The sequence below is a fragment of the Pseudophryne corroboree genome, chromosome 8 (assembly GCF_028390025.1).
Source record: "Pseudophryne corroboree isolate aPseCor3 chromosome 8, aPseCor3.hap2, whole genome shotgun sequence".
NCBI classification, from domain to species: Eukaryota; Metazoa; Chordata; class Amphibia; order Anura; family Myobatrachidae; genus Pseudophryne; species Pseudophryne corroboree.
In genome coordinates, this window is record NC_086451.1 from 351,455,310 (window position 1) to 351,479,822 (window position 24,513).

The 24,513-nt window shown below is 48.4% G+C and overlaps 1 protein-coding gene across 2 annotated transcripts in view; it reads left to right on the plus strand.

Annotated features, from left to right (window-relative positions):
* Positions 1-24,513, plus strand: part of LOC134949111 (interleukin-13 receptor subunit alpha-1-like) — a 238,155-nt gene that overhangs the window by 140,410 nt on the left and 73,232 nt on the right. For both annotated transcript variants that reach the window (XM_063937501.1, XM_063937502.1), the window contains one exon: positions 874-991. In XM_063937501.1, coding sequence (XP_063793571.1) covers positions 874-991 — 118 coding nt within the window. The remainder of the gene's footprint in view (positions 1-873; positions 992-24,513) is intronic.

The following is a 24,513-nucleotide window of genomic DNA, read 5'->3' on the forward strand; positions in this document are numbered from 1 at the left end:
CACAGTTTTAGGGGGCCGCCCGGTTGGAGTAGCTCTGTCCCAGCTCTGAAGCTCCCCCGTCCTGCCAGCAACAGCATTGTGCTACAGTCAGCACACGCTGCTGCGTGTTGGCAGGTCTGTGGTGTTGCAGGGATGCAGCAGCCTCCCTGCTTTCTTCTGCCTGTGCGGGTGTGTAGGGAGGAGCGACCACCCCCTCTGGATTTACCCCTAGCTGAGGGGCCAAAATCCCATTTTTAAAAAAAAAAAACAATTCCCAGAATGTGCATAACGGGGCATGGCCACACGTCCCGCGATTAGGCCATGCCCCCAAACCCACAGCAGGCACAGCAATGAGATAGGCCCCCCTGTCTCAAGTGCCCTGGGCCCCCCCGACCCATAATCCGCCCCTGGGGGCATGACAACAGCTCACAGAGCGCTGGGCATGCCCCCTCACTGACGAAAATGGGGCATGGCTTGCGATCACGGGTGCTCCCGTGAAGCCACGCCCCCTGTTGTTGGTCACGCCCCCTTTTCGCCGCGCGTGTGACCCTCCTTCTGCCTGAAGAAAGCTAGGAGGTATGCACCCGTCTGCCTGAAGAAAGCTGGGAGGTATGCACCCCTGCCTGTGCCATACCCATACCATCTGCTTCTGCTCCTAGTCTCCTATAGATTTGCCCAGATCCGTGACTCATTTGACTAACTCCGCCCAGTGTTGTGACTCCGCCCAGCGTTAGCAAATGAAGCACAAAGTCACAGATCTGGGCTATTATATAGGAAATTATTCGTAGTAGTAGTAGTAATAATAATAATTAGCTGTATAAAACATATGATTCATATACATTGATGTATTAAACTGATTTAACTTGATTTTTAATTGTTCATGTTGGTTAACAGGGTACAACTCAACTTCAGTGACAGATTTCAGCTGTGTCTGGTATGATATGGAATATGTGAATTGCACTTGGACGGTTGTACAAGACCCACCTAATACTTACTTCTACTTTGTTCATTGGTTGGTAAAAATTTCTTATATTTCATAATGATTTAAGTAGTAGAGCATAATTGGGTATTTGTACTAAAATTTACGTTACTCAAGATTCAAGTCAATGATTATCCTTTTGGTTGCACTGTAGACATGGGGGGTAATTCCAAGTTGATCGCAGCAGGAAATTTTTTAGCAGTTGGGCAAAACCATGTGCACTGCAGGGGGGGGGGGGAGGGGGGGGGCAGATATAACATTTGCAGAGAGAGTTAGATTTGGGTGGGTTATTTTGTTTCTGTGCAGGGTAAATACTGGCTGCTTTATTTTTACATTGCAATTTAGATTGCAGATTGAACACACCACACCCAAATCTATCTCTCTCTGCACATATTATATCTGCCTCCCCTGCAGTGCACATTGGCCCTCATTCCGAGTCGTTCGCTCGGTAATTTTCTTCGCATCGCAGTGAAATTCCGCTTAGTACGCATGCGCAATATTTGCACTGCGACTGCGCCAAGTAATTTTACAATGAAGATAGTATTTTTACTCACGGCTTTTTCTTCGCTCTGGCGAACGTAGTGTGATTGACAGGAAATGGGTGTTACTGGGCGGAAACACTGCGTTTTCGGGGCGTGTGGATAAAAACGCTACCGTTTCCGGAAAAAACGCAGGAGTGGCCGGAGAAACGGGGGAGTGTCTGGGCGAACGCTGGGTGTGTTTATGACGTCAAACCAGGAACGACAAGCACTGAACTGAACGCAGATGCCGAGTAAGTCTGAAGCTACTCTGAAACTGCTAAGTAGTTTGTAATCGCAATATTGCGAATACATCGGTCGCAATTTTAAGAAGCTAAGATACACTCCCAGTAGGCGTAGGCTTAGCGTGTGTAACACTGCTAAATTCGCCTTGCGAGTGATCAACTCGGAATGAGGGCCATGGTTTTGCCCAACTGCTAACAGAATTCCTGCTGCAATCAACTTGGAATTACCCCCATGGCTCCCAAACGTCTAATACTAGATTACTGCTAGAAATGGGGAAATATAGAAGAAGAAAGGGTGGAAATTAGACTATTCTTTAATCTATAGTTACCTTCATACATAGACCACCAATTATTAAATCAGTTATGCATTGAGTTATTCCTTACAGTGTATAAATGGTAACTGCATGTTTCTGCAACCAAACCAATATTCTATTTGTGGAACTGTTGTTGATCTCTTTGGTAGACACCTGCCTGAGTGAGGATACCTTGATGCAGAGCAAGGTGAGCTACCCTAAGAAATGAAATAATAAGAATTTACTTACCGATAATTCTATTTCTCGGAGTCCGTAGTGGATGCTGGGGTTCCTGAAAGGACCATGGGGAATAGCGGCTCCGCAGGAGACAGGGCACAAAAAAGTAAAGCTTTACTAGGTCAGGTGGTGTGCACTGGCTCCTCCCCCTATGACCCTCCTCCAGACTCCAGTTAGGTACTGTGCCCGGACGAGCATACACAATAAGGGAGGCATTTTGAATCCCGGGTAAGACTCATACCAGCCACACCAATCACACCGTACAACTTGTGATCTAAACCCAGTTAACAGTATGACAACAGAAAGGGCCTCTTAAAGATGGCTCCTTAACAATAACCCGAATTAGTTAACAATAACTATGTACAAGTATTGCAGATAATCCGCACTTGGGATGGGCGCCCAGCATCCACTACGGACTCCGAGAAATAGAATTATCGGTAAGTAAATTCTTATTTTCTCTATCGTCCTAAGTGGATGCTGGGGTTCCTGAAAGGACCATGGGGATTATACCAAAGCTCCCAAACGGGCGGGAGAGTGCGGATGACTCTGCAGCACCGAATGAGAGAACTCCAGGTCCTCCTTTGCCAGGGTATCAAATTTGTAAAATTTTACAAACGTGTTCTCCCCCGACCACGTAGCTGCTCGGCAGAGTTGTAATGCCGAGACCCCTCGGGCAGCCGCCCAAGATGAGCCCACCTTCCTTGTGGAGTGGGCTTTTACAGTTTTAGGCTGTGGCAGGCCTGCCACAGAATGTGCAAGTTGAATTGTGTTACAAATCCAACGAGCAATCGACTGCTTAGAAGCAGGTGCGCCCAACTTGTTGGGTGCATACAATATAAACAGCGAGTCAGATTTTCTGACTCCAGCCGTCCTTGCAATGTATATTTTTAAGGCTCTGACAACGTCCAACAACTTGGAGTCCTCCAAGTCGCTAGTGGCCGCAGGCACCACAATAGGTTGGTTCAGATGAAATGCTGATACCACTTTAGGGAGAAAATGCGGACGAGTCCGCAGTTCTGCCCTATCCGAATGGAAGATTAGATAAGGACTTTTATAAGATAAAGCCGCCAATTCAGATACTCTCCTGGCAGAGGCCAGGGCTAGTAACATAGTCACTTTCAATGTGAGATATTTCAAATCCACCTTTTTCAATGGTTCAAACCAATGGGATTTGAGGAAATCTAAAACTACATTTAGATCCCACGGTGCCACCGGAGGCACCACAGGAGGCTGTATATGCAGTACTCCCTTGACAAAAGTCTGGACCTCAGGGACAGAGGCCAATTCTTTTTGGAAGAATATTGACAGGGCCGAAATTTGAACCTTAATGGATCCCAATTTGAGACCCATAGATAATCCTGATTGCAGGAAATGTAGGAAACGACCCAGTTGGAATTCCTCCGTCGGAACCCTCCGATCCTCGCACCACGCTACATATTTTCGCCAAATGCGGTGATAATGTTTCACGGTGACTTCCTTCCGTGCCTTAATCAAGGTAGGAATGACTTCTTCTGGAATGCCTTTCCCTTTTAGGATCTGGCGTTCAACCGCCATGCCGTCAAACGCAGCCGCGGTAAGTCTTGAAAAAGACAGGGACCCTGCTGTAGCAGGTCCCTTCTCAGAGGTAGAGGCCACGGTTCGTCCGTGAGCATCTCTTGAAGTTCCGGATACCAAGTCCTTCTCGGCCAATCCGGAACCACTAGTATTGTTCTTACTCTTCTTTGCCGTATGATCTTCAATACCTTTGGTATGAGCGGCAGAGGAGGAAACACATACACTGACTGGTACACCCAAGGAGTTACCAGTGCGTCCACAGCTATTGCCTGTGGATCTCTTGACCTGGCGCAATATTTGTCCAGTTTCTTGTTGAGGCGAGACGCCATCATGTCTACAATTGGTCTTTCCCAACGGTCTATTAACATGTTGAAGACTTCTGGATGTAGACCCCACTCTCCCGGATGAAGATCGTGTCTGCTGAGGAAGTCTGCTTCCCAGTTGTCCACGCCCGGGATGAACACTGCTGACAGTGCTATCACGTGATTCTCCGCCCAGCGAAGAATCTTGGCAGCTTCTGCCATTGCACTCCTGCTTCTTGTGCCGCCCTGCCTGTTTACATGGGCGACCGCCGTGATGTTGTCCGACTGAATCAACACCGGCTTTCCTTGCAGGAGAAGTTCCGCCTGGCTTAGAGCATTGTAGATTGCTCTTAGTTCCAGAATGTTTATGTGAAGAGACTTTTCCAGACTCGTCCATACTCCCTGGAAGTTTCTTCCTTGTGTGACTGCTCCCCAGCCTCTCAGGCTGGCGTCCGTGGTCACCAGGATCCAATCCTGAATGCCGAATCTGCGGCCTTCTAATAGGTGAGCCTTCTGCAACCACCACAGAAGTGACACCCTTGTCTTTGGTGACAGGGTTATTTGCAGGTGCATCTGCAGATGCGACCCTGACCATTTGTCCAACAGATCCCTTTGGAATATTCTTGCATGGAATCTGCCGAATGGAATTGCTTCGTAAGAAGCCACCATTTTTCCCAGGACTCTTGTGCATTGATGTACTGACACTTTTCCTGGTTTTAGGAGGTTCCTGACCAGATCGGATAACTCCTTGGCTTTTTCCTCTGGAAGGAAAACCTTTTTCTGAACCGTGTCCAGAATCATTCCTAGGAACAGCAGACGAGTTGTCGGGATTAAATGGGATTTTGGAATATTCAGAATCCACCCGTGTTGTCTTAGCACCTCTTGAGATAGTGCTAAAGCTGTCTCCAGCTGTTCTCTGGACCTTGCCCTTATTAGGAGATCGTCCAAGTATGGGATAACTAATACGCCTTTTCTTCGAAGAAGAATCATCATCTCGGCCATTACCTTGGTAAAGACCCGAGGCGCCGTGGACAATCCGAACGGCAGCGTCTGAAACTGATAGTGACAGTTTTGAACAATGAACCTGAGGTACCCCTGGTGTGCGGGGTAAATCGGAACGTGTAGAAACGCATCCTTGATGTCCAAGGATACCATAAAGTCCCCTTCTTCCAGGTTCGCTATCACTGCTCTGAGTGACTCCATCTTGAACTTGAACTTTTTTATGTAGAGGTTCAAGGACTTCAGATTTAGAATAGGCCTTACCGAGCCATCCGGCTTCGGTACCACAAATAGAGTGGAATAATACCCCTTTCCTTGTTGTAATAGGGGTACTTTGACTATCACCTGCTGAGCGTACAGCTTGTGAATGGCTTCCAACACCCTCTCCCTTTCGGAAGAGACGGTTGGTAAGGCAGACTTCAGGAAACGATGAGGAGGATCCGTCTCTAATTCCAACCTGTACCCCTGAGATATTATCTGCAGGATCCAGGGGTCTACCTGCGAGTGAGCCCACTGCGCGCTGTAATTTTTGAGACGGCCCCCCACTGTCCCCGAGTCCGCTTGAGAGGCCCCAGCGTCATGCTGAGGTTTTTGCAGGAGCCGGGGAGGGCTTCTGTTCCTGGGAAGGAGCTGCCTGTTGGTGTCTCTTCCCTCTTCCTCTGCCTCGTGGCAGGTACGACAAGCCCTTTGCTCTCTTATTTTTGTAGGAGCGAAAAGGCTGCGGTTGAAAGGTCGGTGCCTTTCTCTGTTGGGGAGTGACTTGAGGTAAAAAAGTGGATTTCCCGGCAGTAGCCGTGGCCACCAAGTCTGATAGACCAACTCCAAATAACTCCTCCCCTTTATACGGCAAAACCTCCATGTGACGTTTTGAATCCGCATCGCCTGTCCACTGTCGTGTCCATAAGGCTCTTCTGGCTGAAATGGACATAGCACTCACCCGAGATGCCAGTGTGCAGATATCCCTCTGTGCATCACGCATATAGATAAATGCATCCTTTATTTGTTCTAACGACAGTAAAACATTGTCCCTATCTAGGGTATCAATATTTTCAATCAGGGATTCTGACCAAACTACTCCAGCACTGCACATCCAGGCAGTTGCTATAGCTGGTCGTAGTATAACACCTGCATGTGTGTATATATTCTTTTGAATAACTTCCATCTTTCTATCTGATGGATCCTTAAGTGCGGCCGTCTCAGGAGAGGGTAACGCCACTTGTTTGGATAAGCGTGTGAGCGCCTTGTCCACCTTAGGGGGTGTTTCCCAGCGCGCCCTAACCTCTGGCGGGAAAGGGTATAATGCCAATAACTTTTTTGAAATTATCAACTTTTTATCAGGAGCAACCCACGCTCCATCACACACGTCATTTAATTCTTCTGATTCAGGAAAAACTGTTTGTAGTTTTTTCACACCATACATAATACCCTGTTTTACGGTATCTGTAGTATCAGCTAAATGTAACGTCTCCTTCATTGCCAAAATCATATAACGTGTGGCCCTACTGGAAAATACGTTTGAATTTCTACCGTCGTCACTGGAATCAGTGCCCGTGTCTGGGTCTGTGTCGACCGACTGAGGCAAAGGGCGTTTTACAGCCCCTGACGGTGTTTGAGGCGCCTGGACAGGCATTAATTGATTGTCCGGCCGCCTCATGTCCTCAACTGACTGTTTAAGGGAAGATAAACCATCACGTAATTCCACAAATAAAGGCATCCATTCTGGTGTCGACCCCCTGGGGGGTGACATCTGCATATTTGGCAATTGCTCCGCCTCCACACCAATATCGTCCTCATACATGTCGACACCACGTACCGACACACACCGCAAACTCACAGGGAATGCTCTAATGAAGACAGGACCCACTAGCCCTTTTGGGGAGACAGAGGGAGAGTCTGCCAGCACACACCACAAAGCGCTATATATACAAGGGATATCCTTATATTAAGTGCTCCCTTATAGCTGCTTTAATATATATATATATAGCCATTAATGTGCCCCCCCTCTCTGTTTTACCCTGTTTCTGTAGTGCAGTGCAGGGGAGAGACCTGGGAGCCGTTCTGACCAGCGGAGCTGTGACAGAAAATGGCGCCGTGTGCTGAGGAGATAGGCCCCGCCCCTTTTTCGGCGGGTTCTTCTCCCGCTATTTTTCCAGTCAGGCAGGGGTTAAATATCTCCATATAGCCCCTATGGGCTATATGTGAGGTATTTTTAGCCTTGTATAAGGTTTATATTTGCCTCCCAGGGCGCCCCCCCCCAGCGCTCTGCACCCTCAGTGACTGCCCAGTGAAGTGTGCTGAGAGGAAAATGGCGCACAGCTGCAGTGCTGTGCGCTACCTTATGAAGACTGAGGAGTCTTCAGCCGCCGGTTTCCGGACCTCTTCACGCTTCAGCATCTGCAAGGGGGTCGGCGGCGCGGCTCCGGGACCGGACTCCACGGCTGGGCCTGTGTTCGATCCCTCTGGAGCTAATGGTGTCCAGTAGCCAAGCAGCAAATCCACTCTGCATGCAGGTGAGTTTACTACTTTCCCCCTAAGTCCCACGTTGCAGTGATCCTGTTGCCAGCAGGACTCACTGTAAAGAAAAAAAACCTAAACTAAACTTTCTCTAAGCAGCTCTTTAGGAGAGCCACCTAGATTGCACCCTTCTCGTTCGGGCACAAAATCTAACTGGAGTCTGGAGGAGGGTCATAGGGGGAGGAGCCAGTGCACACCACCTGACCTAGTAAAGCTTTACTTTTTTGTGCCCTGTCTCCTGCGGAGCCGCTATTCCCCATGGTCCTTTCAGGAACCCCAGCATCCACTTAGGACGATAGAGAAAGGATTTTAATTACCTACTGGTAAATCATTTTCTCGTAGTCCATAGAGGATACTGGGGTCCATTTAGTACCATGGGGTATAGATCGGTCCACTAGGAGCCATGGGCAGGGGCGTATCTACGCTTTGGCCAGGATGGCACTCACCAGGGGCGCTGGCAGAGGAGGAGCACCACCCAGCGATGCCATCCGCGGCTACACTAAGTGAAGAAACTAAACCAACTACAACTCCCACAAACCACCTTGCCTGGCACAGCTGCATCCCTATTGGTTGTATGCTCAGAGTAGGCGTGTCCTGTATTCATCAGCAGCCGCGGGATGTTCAAGGCAGCTGTGCTGTGGATAGTGAGTGACCCGCTGTGAGCCTGTTACTTGTGAGTACGGCGGTGGTGGTAAAAATATAATAGGATAGTGGCCGGGTTAATCGTCTGGCAGCTGTTACCTCTCCTTCCCTCCTCTCACATCCTGCATGTCAGCACAGGCACGAGTGATGGATGGTGAGAGCAGCAGTTTGTAGTGAATGCTGTGCTGCTTTATTACAGACTGTGCTGCCATGCAGGGAAGGGGTTACAGGAAAACTGTTCTCGTTCTGGCCGGGGCATGATCTGGTCACAGGTGGTGGGTGCAGTGTGTTCTATCAGAACAGAATCAGGAGGTTGTTGCTGGTGATGGTAAATGCATCAAGTGGGTGTTGGAGGGAATTGGAGAGGGGGGATAATAATGATGGGTGTAGCATACCCTCCAACATGACCCGCCCCACTAGGTACAAAATGCTCTGTTTCTGGACTTCCCTCTGAATTTATTATTGCCATCACCTGTGAAGAAACAGCTTTCTTATCATTTAACTAGTTCAACACAGGTGATGGAAATCATTAATTAAGAGGGAAGACCAGGAACAGAGCATTTTGTACCTAGTGGGGCGGGTCATGTTGGAGGGTCTGGTGTAGTGGAAGTTCCATGCCTGAGATTCCTGGTTTACACAGTCTATACACTGACCATTGCACAGCCCAGGCAAGTCCCTTTCTGTATTACCTGCTTCTATGCAATCACATATTCTTATTCTTTATTAGCCATGTCTATGTCCCTGCTTTCAGAGAGCAATACAGTATCAAAGGCTGGTTCTACCATTAGCCATAGAACGCTGCTGCATAGAGCGCCAGGTCTGATGAGGTGAAGGGGAGGGAGTGAAGGCGCAGGGGAGAGAGTGTAGGCGCAGGGGAGAGAGTGTAGGCGCAGGGGAGAGAGTGTGGGCATAGGGGAGAGAGTGTAGGCACAGGGGAGAGAGTGAAGGCGCAGGGGAGGGAGTGTAGGCACAGGGGAGAGAGTGTGGGCATAGGGGAGGGAGTGTAGGTGCAGGGGAGGGAGTGTAGGCGCAGGGGAGGGAGTGTAGGCACAGGGGAGAGAGTGTGGGCATAGGGGAGGGAGTGTAGGTGCAGGGGAGGGAGTGTAGGCGCAGGGGAGGGAGTGTAGGCACAGGGGAGGGAGTGTAGGCGCAGGGGAGAGAGTGTAGGCACAGGGGAGAGAGTGTAGGCACAGGGGAGGGAGTGAAGGCGCAGGGGAGAGAGTGTAGGCGCAGGGGAGGGAGTGTAGGCGCAGGGGAGAGAGTGTAGGCACAGGGGAGAGAGTGTAGGCACAGGGGAGGGAGTGAAGGCGCAGGGGAGAGAGTGAAGGCGCAGGGGAGAGAGTGTAGGCACAGGGGAGGGAGTGTAGGCACAGGGGAGAGAGTGTGGGCATAGGGGAGAGAGTGTAGGCACAGGGGAGAGAGTGTAGGCACAGGGGAGGGAGTGAAGGCGCAGGGGAGGGAGTGTAGGCACAGGGGAGAGAGTGTGGGCATAGGGGAGGGAGTGTAGGTGCAGGGGAGGGAGTGTAGGCGCAGGGGAGGGAGTGTAGGCACAGGGGAGGGAGTGTAGGCGCAGGGGAGAGAGTGTAGGCGCAGGGGAGAGAGTGTAGGCACAGGGGAGGGAGTGTAGGCGCAGGGGAGAGAGTGTAGGCACAGGGGAGAGAGTGTAGGCACAGGGGAGGGAGTGAAGGCGCAGGGGAGAGAGTGAAGGCGCAGGGGAGAGAGTGTAGGCACAGGGGAGGGAGTGTAGGCACAGGGGAGGGAGTGTAGGCGCAGGGGAGAGAGTGTAGGCACAGGGGAGAGAGTGTAGGCACAGGGGAGGGAGTGTAGGCGCAGGGGAGGGAGTGTAGGCACAGGGGAGAGAGTGTAGGCACAGGGGAGGGAGTGTAGGCGCAGGGGAGAGAGTGTAGGCACAGGGGAGAGAGTGTGGGCATAGGGGAGAGAGTGTGGGCATAGGGGAGGGAGTGTAGGCACAGGGGAGGGAGTGTAGGCGCAGGGGAGAGAGTGTAGGCGCAGGGGAGAGAGTGTAGGCACAGGGGAGAGAGTGTGGGCATAGGGGAGGGAGTGAAGGCGCAGGGGAGAGAGTGTAGGCACAGGGGAGAGAGTGTAGGCACAGGGGAGGGAGTGTAGGCGCAGGGGAGAGAGTGTAGGCGCAGGGGAGAGAGTGTAGGCGCAGGGGAGAGAGTGTAGGCACAGGGGAGGGAGTGTAGGCGCAGGGGAGAGAGTGTAGGCGCAGGGGAGAGAGTGTAGGCACAGGGGAGGGAGTGTAGGCGCAGGGGAGAGAGTGTAGGCATAGGGGAGGGAGTGTAGGCGCAGGGGAGGGAGTGTAGGCGCAGGGGAGAGAGTGTAGGCACAGGGGAGGGAGTGTAGGCGCAGGGGAGAGAGTGTAGGCACAGGGGAGAGAGTGTGGGCATAGGGGAGGGAGTGTAGGTGCAGGGGAGGGAGTGAGTCGGTGCTGGGCGGGTTCTGTGGGGAGAGATGGCAGGATACCCCTGCAGGCAGAGTCTGTGAGGATCGGTGACCTACTGGCCAGAATAGTCCCTGCCTAACATCCATGTTCGCAATAAGCACCGCAGTCAGCACTGTAATGTGCGGATGACTGCACACTTCTATCACCTAGCCTGCAAGTATGTACCTGCGACAGAGAGAGCTGGAGTGGACAGAGCTAGGGAGGAGGGTCACACGACTGGAAAGAACATAGGAGCTCTGCGGGTGTTTTGTTCATACGTTTGTAAATCCAGTCATCAGGACACAGAGACGTGAGTTCACTGCTGTGCTGTTTATTCCCTCCAACTCCAGGCACACTGCACACTGGACCACCCACTTCCCAGCATCCCCCTGGTCCTAGGGACCATCACTGAAGATTCAGGCTTACACAGATTAGTAAGGGAGTGTCTACAAATATTAAGCATTCTAATACACTAACATCACATCCTCTTTTCTTTAAAGATAAGCCCTGTACGCTTCAATGCAACAATTAACAACGTCATATTAAGAACATCATCTAACACGTTTCAATGAGTCTCTCAGGTCTGCGTATTTCCCTTTTGGGTCTTTCATACACAGTCTGTGTTTCATCGACCATGTTGGACCTTTCTAGAATCGTGATTTGTTCACCATTATGAGGATCATCATACATGTCAGATGAAGGGTATTCTTCAGCCATGTTGTCTTCATTATGGTTAGGTTGAGATCTTAAATCCACCCGATTTCTTCTTACTTCCGTTCCATGCTCTGTACGCATAGTATAAGATCTTGGTGCTACTTGTGCTTGCACAATACCTTTCTGCACCCAAATACCTTTCTCTGACGTCCTAGTGGATGCTGGGAACTCCGAAAGGACCATGGGGAATAGCGGCTCCGCAGGAGACTGGGCACAAAAGTAAAAGCTTTAGGACTACCTGGTGTGCACTGGCTCCTCCCCCCATGACCTCCCTCCAAGCCTCAGTTAGATTTTTGTGCCCGAACGAGAAGGGTGCACACTAGGTGGCTCTCCTGAGCTGCTTAGTGAAAAAGTTTAAGTATAGGTTTTTTATTTTCAGTGAGACCTGCTGGCAACAGGTTCACTGCACCGAGGGACTAAGGGGAGAAGAAGCGAACTCACCTGCGTGCAGAGTGGATTGGGCTTCTTAGGCTACTGGACATTAGCTCCAGAGGGACGATCGTAGGCCCAGCCATGGATGGGTCCCAGAGCCGCGCCGCCGGCCCCCTTACAGAGCCAGAAGACAGAAGAGGTCCGGGAAATCGGCGGCAGAAGACGTCCTGTCTTCAATAAGGTAGCGCACAGCACCGCAGCTGTGCGCCATTGCTCTCAGCACACTTCACACTCCGGTCACTGAGGGTGCAGGGCGCTGGGGGGGGGCGCCCTGAGACGCAATAAAAACACCTTAGATGGCAAAAAAATACATCACATATAGCTCCTGGGCTATATGGATGCATTTAACCCCTGCCAGTTTTTCCTTAAAAAGGCGGGAGAAAGGCCGCCGAGAAGGGGGCGGAGCCTATCTCCTCAGCACACTGGCGCCATTTTCCCTCACAGCTCCGTTGGAGGGAAGCTCCCTGACTCTCCCCTGCAGTCCTGCACTACAGAAACAGGGTAAAACAAGAGAGGGGGGGCACTAATTTGGCAGATAAATCAATACAGCAGCTATATAAGGGAAAAACACTTATATAAGGTTATCCCTGTATCAGGGCCGGTGCAAGGTCTCTATGCACCCTAGGCAAAGCTTAAACCTGGTGCCCCTTAACCTGCAACCCCCCTGCAGGTGGTGCATCAGAGCTATGAGGAGCGGCCGTGGGGGCACCCCTTGGGAACCATAGTTACATCTGCCACTTATGTGCCTTCACATGACTTGATGTTACTCATGTCGGCACAGAGGAAGCGCTGAGGCATTATGTAGTACAACCTTATAGTGGTAGATGCACCTGATTAGACCCGCCGCAGCAGCCAGCGCAGTGTAAAGGAGGAGGCCGCATACAGAGACATCCTTTAGTTTTTTGCTAGATTAATTCAGTGGCGCCCTCCAGGAGCTGGCGCCCCTAGGCAGCCGCCTAAAGCTGCCTAATGGTAGAGCCGGCCCTGCCCTGTATATATATATATATAGCGCTCTGGTGTGTGCTGGCAAACTCTCCCTCTGTCTCCCCAAAGGGCTAGTGGGGTCCTGTCCTCTATCAGAGCATTCCCTGTGTGTGTGCTGTGTGTCGGTACGTTGTGTCGACATGTATGAGGAGGAAAATGGTATGGAGGCGGAGCAATTGCCTGTAATAGTGATGTCACCCCCTAGGGAGCCGACACCTGACTGGATGGTCTTATGGAAGGAATTACGTGATAGCGTCAGCACTTTACAAAAGACTGTTGACGACATGAGACAGCCGGCAAATCAGTTATTACCTGTACAGGCGTCTCAAACACCGTCAGGGGCTCTAAAGCGCCCGTTACCTCAGATGGTCGACACAGACACGGACACTGACTCCAGTGTCGACGGTGAGGAAACAAACGTATTTTCCAGTAGGGCCACACGTTACATGATCACGGCAATGAAGGAGGTTTTGAACATTTCTGATACTACAAGTACCACAAAAAAGGGTATTATGTGGGGTGTGAAAAAACTACCCGTAGTTTTTCCTGAATCAGATGAATTAAATGAGGTGTGTGATGAAGCGTGGGTTTCCCCCGATAAAAAACTGCTAATTTCTAAAAAATTATTGGCATTATACCCTTTCCCGCCAGAGGTTAGGGCGCGTTGGGAAACACCCCCTAGGGTAGATAAGGCGCTCACACGCTTATCAAAACAAGTGGCGTTACCGTCTCCTGATACGGCCGCCCTCAAGGAACCAGCTGATAGGAAGCTGGAAAATATCCTAAAAAGTATATACACACATACTGGTATTATACTGCGACCAGCAATCGCCTCAGCCTGGATGTGCAGTGCTGGGGTGGCTTGGTCGGATTCCCTGACTGAAAATATTGATACCCTGGACAGGGACAGTATATTATTGACTATAGAGCATTTAAAGGATGCATTTCTATATATGCGAGATGCACAGAGGGATATTTGCACTCTGGCATCAAGAGTAAGTGCGCTGTCCATTTCTGCCAGAAGAGGGTTATGGACGCGACAGTGGTCAGGTGATGCGGATTCCAAACGGCATATGGAAGTATTGCCGTATAAAGGGGAGGAGTTATTTGGGGTCGGTCTATCGGACCTGGTGGCCACGGCAACGGCTGGGAAATCCACCTTTTTACCCCAGGTCACCTCTCAGCAGAAAAAGACACCGTCTTTTCAGGCTCAGTCCTTTCGTCCCCATAAGGGCAAGCGGGCAAAAGGCCACTCATATCTGCCCCGGGGCAGAGGAAGGGGAAAAAGACTGCAGCAGGCAGCCTCTTCCCAGGAACAGAAGCCCTCCCCCGCTTCTGCCAAGTCCTCAGCATGACGCTGGGGCCTTACAAGCGGACTCAGGCACGGTGGGGGCCCGTCTCAAGAATTTCAGCGCGCAGTGGGCTCACTCGCAAGTGGACCCCTGGATCCTGCAGGTAGTATCTCCGGGGTACAAATTGGAATTGGAGACGTCTCCCCCTCGCCGGTTCCTGAAGTCTGCTTTACCAACGTCTCCCTCCGACAGGGAGGCGGTATTGGAAGCCATTCACAAGCTGTATTCCCAGCAGGTGATAATCAAGGTACCCCTCCTACAACAGGGAAAGGGGTATTATTACACGCTGTTTGTGGTACCGAAGCCGGACGGCTCGGTGAGACCTATTTTAAATCTGAAATCCTTGAACACATACATACAAAGGTTCAAATTCAAGATGGAGTCACTCAGAGCAGTGATAGCGAACCTGGAAGAAGGGGACTATATGGTGTCTCTGGACATCAAGGATGCTTACCTCCATGTCCCAATTTGCCCTTCTCACCAAGGGTACCTCAGGTTTGTGGTACAGAACTGTCACTATCAGTTTCAGACGCTGCCGTTTGGATTGTCCACGGCACCCCGGGTCTTTACCAAGGTAATGGCCGAAATGATGATTCTTCTTCGAAGAAAAGGGGTCTTAATTATCCCTTACTTGGACGATCTCCTGATAAGGGCAAGGTCCAGGGAACAGTTAGAGGTCGGAGTAGCACTATCTCAAGTAGTACTACGACAGCACGGGTGGATTCTAAATATTCCAAAATCGCAGCTGATTCCGACGACACGTCTGCTGTTCCTAGGGATGATTCTGGACACAGTCCAGAAAAAGGTGTTTCTCCCGGAGGAGAAAGCCAGGGAGTTATCCGAGCTAGTCAGGAACCTCCTAAAACCAGGCCAAGTGTCAGTGCATCAATGCACAAGGGTCCTGGGAAAAATGGTGGCTTCTTACGAAGCGATTCCATTCGGCAGATTCCACGCAAGAACTTTTCAGTGGGATCTGCTGGACAAATGGTCCGGATCGCATCTTCAGATGCATCAGCGGATAACCCTGTCTCCAAGGACAAGGGTGTCTCTCCTGTGGTGGTTGCAGAGTGGTCATCTTCTAGAGGGCCGCAGATTCGGCATTCAGGACTGGGTCCTGGTGACCACGGATGCCAGCCTGAGAGGCTGGGGAGCAGTCACACAGGGAAGAAATTTCCAGGGCTTGTGGTCAAGCATGGAAACGTCATTTCACATAAATATCCTGGAACTAAGGGCCATTTACAATGCCCTTAGTCAAGCAAGGCCTCTGCTTCAGGGTCAGCCGGTGTTGATCCAGTCGGACAACATCACGGCAGTCGCCCACGTAAACAGACAGGGCGGCACAAAAAGCAGGAGGGCAATGACGGAAGTTGCAAGGATTCTTCGCTGGGCGGAAAATCATGTGATAGCACTGTCAGCAGTGTTCATTCCGGGAGTGGACAACTGGGAAGCAGACTTCCTCAGCAGACACGACCTCCACCCGGGGGAGTGGGGACTTTACCCAGAAGTCTTCCACATGATTGTGAACCGTTGGGAAAAACCAAAGGTGGACATGATGGCGTCCCGCCTCAACAAAAAACTAGACAGATATTGCGCCAGGTCAAGGGACCCTCAGGCAATAGCTGTGGACGCTCTGGTAACACCGTGGGTGTACCAGTCAGTGTATGTGTTCCCTCCTCTGCCTCTCATACCCAAGGTACTGAGAATCATAAGAAGGAGAGGAGTAAGGACTATACTCGTGGCTCCGGATTGGCCAAGAAGGACTTGGTACCCGGAACTTCAAGAGATGCTCACGGAGGACCCGTGGCCTCTACCTCTAAGAAAGGACCTGCTCCAGCAGGGACCCTGTCTGTTCCAAGACTTACCGCGGCTGCGTTTGACGGCATGGCGGTTGAACGCCGGATCCTGAAGGAAAAAGGCATTCCGGATGAAGTCATCCCTACCCTGATCAAAGCCAGGAAGGATGTAACTGTGCAACATTTATCACCGTATTTGGCGTAAATATGTTGCGTGGTGTGAGGCCAGGAAGGCCCCTACAGAGGAATTTCAACTGGGTCGTTTCCTGCATTTCCTGCAAACAGGACTGTCTATGGGCCTAAAATTAGGGTCCATTAAGGTTCAAATTTCGGCCCTGTCGATTTTCTTCCAGAAAGAACTAGCTTCAGTTCCTGAAGTTCAGACGTTTGTCAAGGGGGTACTGCATATACAGCCTCCTTTTGTGCCTCCAGTGGCACCTTGGGATCTCAATGTAGTTTTGGGGTTCCTAAAATCACATTGGTTTGAACCACTCACCACTGTGGACTTAAAATATCTCACATGGAAAGTGGTAATGCTGTTAGCCCTGGCTTCAGCCAGGCGTGTCTCAGAATTGGCGGCTTTATCCTATAAAAGCCCTTACCTAATTTTTCATACGGACAGGGCAGAATTGAGGACTCGTCCTCAATTTCTCCCTAAGGTGGTTTCAGCGTTTCACTTAAACCAGCCTATTGTGGTACCTGCGGCTACTAGGGACTTGGAGGATTCCAAGTTGCTGGACGTAGTCAGGGCCCTGAAAATATATGTTTCCAGGACGGCTGGAGTCAGAAAATCTGACTCGCTGTTTATCCTGTATGCACCCAACAAGCTGGGTGCTCCTGCTTCTAAGCAGACTATTGCTCGTTGGATTTGTAGTACAATTCAGCTTGCACATTCTGTGGCAGGCCTGCCACAGCCAAAATCTGTAAAAGCCCATTCCACAAGGAAAGTGGGCTCATCTTGGGCGGCTGCCCGAGGGGTCTCGGCTTTACAACTTTGCCGAGCAGCTACTTGGTCAGGGGCAAACACGTTTGCTAAATTCTACAAATTTGATACCCTGGCTGAGGAGGACCTGGAGTTCTCTCATTCGGTGCTGCAGAGTCATCCGCACTCTCCCGCACGTTTGGGAGCTTTGGTATAATCCCCATGGTCCTTTCGGAGTTCCCAGCATCCACTAGGACGTCAGAGAAAATAAGAATTTACTTACCGATAATTCTATTTCTCATAGTCCGTAGTGGATGCTGGGCGCCCATCCCAAGTGCGGATTGTCTGCAATTCTTGTACATAGTTATTGTTACAAAAATCGGGTTATTATTGTTGTGAGCCATCTTTTCAGAGGCTCCTCTGTTATCATGCTGTTAACTGGGTTCAGATCACAAGTTGTACGGTGTGATTGGTGTGGCTGGTATGAGTCTTACCCGGGATTCAAAATCCTTCCTTATTGTGTACGCTCGTCCGGGCACAGTATCCTAACTGAGGCTTGGAGGGGGGTCATGGGGGGAGGAGCCAGTGCACACCAGGTAGTCCTAAAGCTTTTACTTTTGTGCCCAGTCTCCTGCGGAGCCGCTATTCCCCATGGTCCTTTCGGAGTTCCCAGCATCCACTACGGACTATGAGAAATAGAATTATCGGTAAGTAAATTCTTATTTTCTCGTGATCTCTGAGCCGGACTTGGTCACCCGATTTTAGATCAGATAAGCGTTTTGTTCGTCTGTCATGGAACAGTTTCTGTTTCGCCTTTTGACGTTCCTTACTCAGTCTGACCAACGCTGAGTTATGTGTATTAAGCAGTTCATCATGTATCGGGAGATTTGCTCTAATCCTCCTTCCCATCAGCATTTGTGCAGTAGAAAGTCCATTCTGTAAAGGTGTACTGCGGTAGATTAAAAGACTTTTGTAGAAATCTTCTTTACCTTCTTGAGCTTTTTTCATGAGACTCTTTACAGTTTTTACTGAACTTTCCACCAACCCATTTGAGCGTGGATAGTGGGGACTTGACGTAGTATGGACAAATTCCCACTCATCAGCAAATTGTCTAAATTCAGCACTGGAAAACTGAGGACCATTGTCAGTGAACACTTCCATAGGAACACCATGCCTTGCAAAGATTGACTTCATGCAATTGATTGTGGCTTTACTAGTAGTTGTATGTAGTGTCTTCACCTCAGGGTAGTTAGAGTAATAATCAGTCACGACAATGTATGTTTTCCCATTACAATCACACAAATCTGCGCCAACTTTCTGGTACGGTCTCTGGCACTGCGTGAGGACTCAGTGGCTCGACTTGTTGTTTCGGTCTATACGTAAGACACAATTCACATGTAGCTGTAGTCTGTGCTATGTCTTGGTTCATTCTTGGCCAATACATAACTTCACGCGCTCTCCGCTTACATTTTTCTTCTCCTAAGTGGCCTTCATGTATCTTGCACAGCATAGTTTTTCTTAGTCGTGCAGGTATGACAAACCTATTGCCTTTGTAAATAATACCATCGACAACTGTAAGGTCACTGCGGTACATCCAATAATCATGGATAGACAGCGGGTACGCATGTTTTTCTGCTGGCCAACCTTTCAGAATGATATCTTTCAACACTTTCATTGTGTCATCTGTCTCAGTTTCTTTCCTAATCTGTTCTTGTCTTGCAAGAGACACTGGTAGAGAAGCTACGATCAAATTAACATAGGCTTCTATCTCTTCATCCATCAGACTTTTGGAACCTTCACTTTTGTCCACAGCACGAGAAAGTGTATCAGCAATGTACATGTATTTGCGGGGACAGTACAGCAAGTGTACATTATATTTCTGTAGTCTGATAAGCATTCGTTGAATTCTCATGGGACAGTCATGTAATGATTTAGTCATGATAGCTACCAATGGCTTGTGGTCAGTTTCCAATGTAAATATTTGACCATACACAAATTGATGAAATCGCTCACATGCATATGTGATCGCTAGTAGTTCTTTTTCTATCTGAGCATACCTTGTTTCAGCACTTGTCAGTGCTCTTGATGCTTAGATTACTGGTTGCCATGTATCCTCATGTTCTTGTAACAGCACTGAGCCTAGGCCAAATTGCGAAGCATCTGCTGAAATTCTTATTCTTTTCGCAGGATCAAAGAATTTTAGCACTGGTTGCTCTGTAATGATCTGTTTCAAGTTTTGCCAACTTTCTTCTTGTTCATGTGACCACATCCACTCGTTATCTTTGTCCAACAACCATCTAAGAGAGGCTGTTCGTTCAGAGAGTTGCGAAATAAACTTTCCTAAGTAAGTAATCATTTCTAGGAATCTTCTGACGTCGTCTTTGTTGTTAGGACGTTTCATGTTCACTATGGCTGATATTTTCCTTGGGTCTGGTTTTACCCCTTGATCCGAGACCACGTCGCCCATAAAGGTAAGTGTATTCACGCCAAATTCACATTTGTCCTTGTTTAGCTTTAGATTCACTTTCTTGACAAGTTCCATTACTTGTCTCAATCTAGAATCATGTTCATCCTTTGTAGATCCCCAGACAATAATGTCATCCATCATTGTTTCAACACCTGGAATATGTTCAAAAATCATGTGTATCTTTTTGTGATATACTTCTGGAGCAGACAATATTCCATATCGTAGTTGAAGAAATCTGTATCGACCTTCTGGTGTATTAAATGTACAAAGCTTTGAGCTGGCCTCATCTAGCTTCATTTGCCAGAATTCTGAAGATGCGTCCAATTTACTGAACCATTTTGCTCCCGCAAATTGCGACATGATTTCATCTCTGGTTGGTAGTTTGAAATGTTCTCGTTTAATAGCTTTGTTTAAATCTCTGGGGTCTAGACATATTCGGAGTTGTCCATTTTTATTTTCAACAATTACTAAGGAGCTTACCCATTCAGTAGGCTCATCAACTTTCTGTATCACACCCAAGGCTTCCATGCGATTTAACTCTTGTTTCAGTTTTTCTCTCAGCGCAAACGGCACTTTTCTACAGGGGTGTATCACTGAAGAAACTTGCGTGTCTATATTTATTTTATGCTCTCCAGGCAAACAACCTAGACCTTCAAACAAGTCTCTGTATTCTGTAAACATTGATTTGCAGTCATCTTCTACTTGTGATGTCACCATAAAAACTTTCTTTAGCAAGCTTAGTTTCTCACAGGAACTTAATCCTACAATCGGTGGCACATTTTTATCCACAATCAGTAGAGATGTTTTAAACTGTTGTCCCTTATATTTCAGTGTCACTAAGCATGTACCTTTCACAGGAATTTCCTCCCCAGTGTACCCTGTAACTTTCCCTTTGGCTGGATGAATTTTAGGTTTTACTCTAAAAGTCTTATAGTCTTGAAACAATATTAAATTCACCTGCGCAACAGTATCAAGCTTAAAGGGAATGACAATCTCGTTCTCAGTTAAAGGGACAATCCATTCTTTCTTATCTGCACTGCAAAGTTCAATGCAATCCACAAAGAATTCCTCTGTTTAACAGCATGCACTGTGGTTATTTCACTTTTCATTTTACAGCATTTGGCAAAGTGATTAAGTCTACCACATTTCATGCAGGTTTTACCATAAGCAGGGCACATTTTAGGATTGTGAGCATTTCCACATCTACTACACATCTCCTTGTTAGACTGTGGCTTAGACTGCTTCATTCTTGAGAATGGAGGTTTGCTTGGCTCTGTTTTCTGCACTACCCGCACTACAGGTTTGCTTGGCTCTGTTTTCTGCACTACATCAGCTTCCTTGTGTAACTTTTTGGCTTGAAATCTAGTTATTTCTGCAGATCTGCACATAGTCACTGTCTTTTCTAGTGTTAGGTCTTGCTCTCTCAGCAATCTCTCTCTGAGTCCATTATCAGGTATTCCACAGACAATACGATCTCTAATCAGTGAATCCTTTAAATCACCAAACTCAGAGGTTTTACTGAGTGATTGCAGCTCTGTAACATACTGATCAAATCCATCTCCAGACTTCTGATCACATGTGAAAAACTTATATCTTTCATATGTCACATTTTTCCTTGGCACAAAGTAATCTTCAAACTTTTGCATTATAGAAGATAGCACCATATTCTGCCCCTCATGAAACTGAAAACTATTATAAATGTCCAGCACATCCTCTCCTATCACATGGAGAAAAATGGATGCCTTAGTTTTGTCAGCCTCTGTATCAGCTCCACATGCAGCAAGATATATATCAAACCTTTGCTTAAATCTTTTCCAGTTTTCAGACAAGTTACCAGACATCAGCATGCCGTTGGAGGAGCTAGTTTATCCATGGCTACTCACTGTTCGAAGAGAGGAGCACACAGCAGGCTTTTCAGACACTGAGTATCACAGCTGTACAGATTTCTGCAGGATTCTTTCACACTCTGAGAGCACTAGCAGTCCAAGTTAAACGTCTTCTGACACCATGTTTTGTTCACATGTTTGTAAATCCAGTCATAAGGATACAGAGACATGTGAGTTCACTGCTGTGCTGTTTTATTTCATCACCAACTCCAGACACACTGCACACTGGACCACCCACTTCCCAGCATTCCCTGGTCCTAGGGACCATCACTGAAGATTCAGGCTTACACAGATTAGTAAGGGAGTATCTACAAATATTAAGCATTCTAATACACTAACATCACAGCTATTTACCATTGACGTATTCAAGGCGTTTAAGTGGTCCGGCTTCCCGCAAGTAGCAGTCCCTTGAAATGAAAATGCAGAGGATGGTCACGGTTGAAGAAGTCCTTTCCACAAAGTCCAAAAGTAACGATGAGGGGGCTTGGTCCAGGTCAGTTGGTCCACTAGTATTGTATATCCATGGGAGTAAACACATGTAGCAGCAATAAACCAACGCATTTCGTTGCGTTCATGCAACTTTTTCAAGGTGATATCAGTGCTGCTGTTAAGGGTTTATATACCCTAACAATATGGCTGCTCATTAGCATGTGAAATTGAGTATGACCTGCTCAACTCATAATATGACCAAAAAATGACAGACACAATACTTTATATAACTCCTTATATTATTGCACAATACCCATTATATTGCATATATGAAAAATCAGATATATATCAAAGAAACAATTATCTGTATAATTTGGTCATAAGACCGTTTTCTACAAGACAAAAGTGTGTCTAACCAAATATATGGATGTGTACCTGGCGCTCTCTGATCACAGTTATAGTGGTGCCCATAGGGGCTAAATTCCACATTTTCTATCTGGCCTCTCCACGGGTCCCCGCCTCCTCTTTAATTAAGAATAAGGTCCATCTGGACCAAACAGTCCGGCCAGTTTGCATCCCATGGTGTCACTTAGCCGCGCCCGGTGCACGCCGAAAGTGACGCAGGACCCGAAAGGTAAACAACGCGTCACTCAGGCGTGCCCCGGGATGCGCACAGCGACACGGCAGGAAACTGGTGCTGTTGCCCCACCATCCACAATATACACAACGCATCATCCTGGCGCACACACAGTGACGCGACGAGAGACGCTTTCCGTCACCTGACAACGCATGGTCTCATTTCATTAGTTGGAAAAGCTCCAGTTGCTATGGAAACATGCCACCTCTCACACTTATTATAACAGTGCTTAATTAAAAAGTGTATTTATATAATCTATAATAGACCATTGTCTCCAAGGTAGCACTAATACATTAACCATTTATTATATTCATCAGAGGGCATTAGGACACAGACATTGTGATAATTCTCACATTATCGATTTCTTTTTCTTACAGTATGTCATATTATCACCAGTGCAGCTAGCTTATTGATAAAGCTTGTTTCTAATACTTCTACTAGTGTACTCATGTCCATATAGCCCACAATTAGGCCTACACTAGTCCTATAATACAAAATATATATGATGTGAGGCCTGCAGAGGGGCGTTGTATATGGCCCTGAGTTCCAGAATGTTGATTGGAAGGATGACTTCCTGACTTGACCATCTTCCCTGAAACTGCACCCCCTGAGTGACTGCTCCCCAACCTTTGAGGCTTGCGTCTGTGGTTAACAGAATCCAGTTCTGAATTCCGAACCTCCGTCCTGTGATAAGGTAAGAAGACTGTAGCCACCACAGAAGGGAGATCCTGGCCTTTGGTGACAGAAGGATCCTTTGGTGCATGTGAAGATGCGCTCTGGACCATTTGTCCAACAGATCAAGCTGGAAGGGTCTTGCGTGAAACCTTCCGTATTGAAGTGCCTCGTAAGATGCCATTCTCCAGAAGGTGACTGCACAGATACACCGACACCTGGGTTGGCTTCAGGACATCCCGAACCGTCGACTGGATTACCAATGCCTTTTCCAAGGGAAGGAACACCTTTTGTGACTCCGTGTCCAGTATCATTCCCAGGAATGGGAGCCTACGTGTTGGCTCTAGGTGAGATTTCGGAAGGTTTAGAATCTACCCGTGATCCTATAGGAGTTTGGTTGAGAGAGCAGTGCTATCCAGCAACCTCTCTCTGGATGGCGCTTTTATCAGGAGATCGTCCAGGTATGGAATTATGTACACTCCCTGTTTGAGGAGTAGAAACATCATCTCTGCCATCACCTTGGTGAACACCCTTGGTGCCGTGGAGAGTCCAAATGGCAGGGCCTGGAACTGGTAGTGATAGTCCTGCAGTGCAAACTGGAGATAAGCCTGATGAGGCAGCCAAATCGGAATATGAAGGTACGCATCCTTGATATCCAGAGATACTAGGAATTCCCCCTCCTCCAGACCTGAGATCACTGCTGTCAGAGACTCCATCTTGAATTTGAACACTCGTAAGTACGGGTTCAAAGACTTGAGATTCAGAATCGGTCTTAACGAACCGTACAGCTTCGGTACTATGAACAAGTTGGAATAGTACCCCTTGTTTAGTAGATGAGGTGGAACTGGAACAATGACCTGAGTCTGTACCAGTTTTTGGATGGCATGCTGTAAAGTTATACTTGCCTCTTGTGAAACTGGCAAGCCTGATTTGAAGAATCTGTGAGGTGGGAGCTTTTGGAACTCCAGACTGTAGCCCTGGGAAATAAGATCTATGACCCATGGATCCTGGCACAGATTTGACCAGATATGTAGTCGGGCTCCCACCTGACAGCCTTCCAGGCATTGCGGTCCACCGTCATGCTGAAGTATTTAAGAAAGCTGAGCCTAAGCTTTGTTCCTGAGCACCTGCTGTTGCTGGTTTGCGTGGTTTACCTCTTGCGCCGCTGGAGGGCGTAGAAGCACCTCTGGATTTGCCCTTGAACTTGGCCGTCTGAAAGGACTGTACCTTAGAAGCTGAATAAGTCTTCTTGGTTGGGGGGGGGCTGCGGAAGGAAGATACGTAGAATTACCCACAGTAGCTGTGGAGATCTATTTGTCTAATTCATCTCCAAACAAGGCCTCTCCTGCGAATGGCAGGCCTTCCGCGCCTTTCCTGGAGTCAGCATCAGCAGACCACTGGCGTTACCACAAGCCCGTGCGTGCCGACACTGCCATAGCGGTGGTGCGTTCGTTAAGCACGCCTATTTCCTTTATGGCTTCCACCATAAAGTTTTCGGAGTCCTGAATATGCCGCAG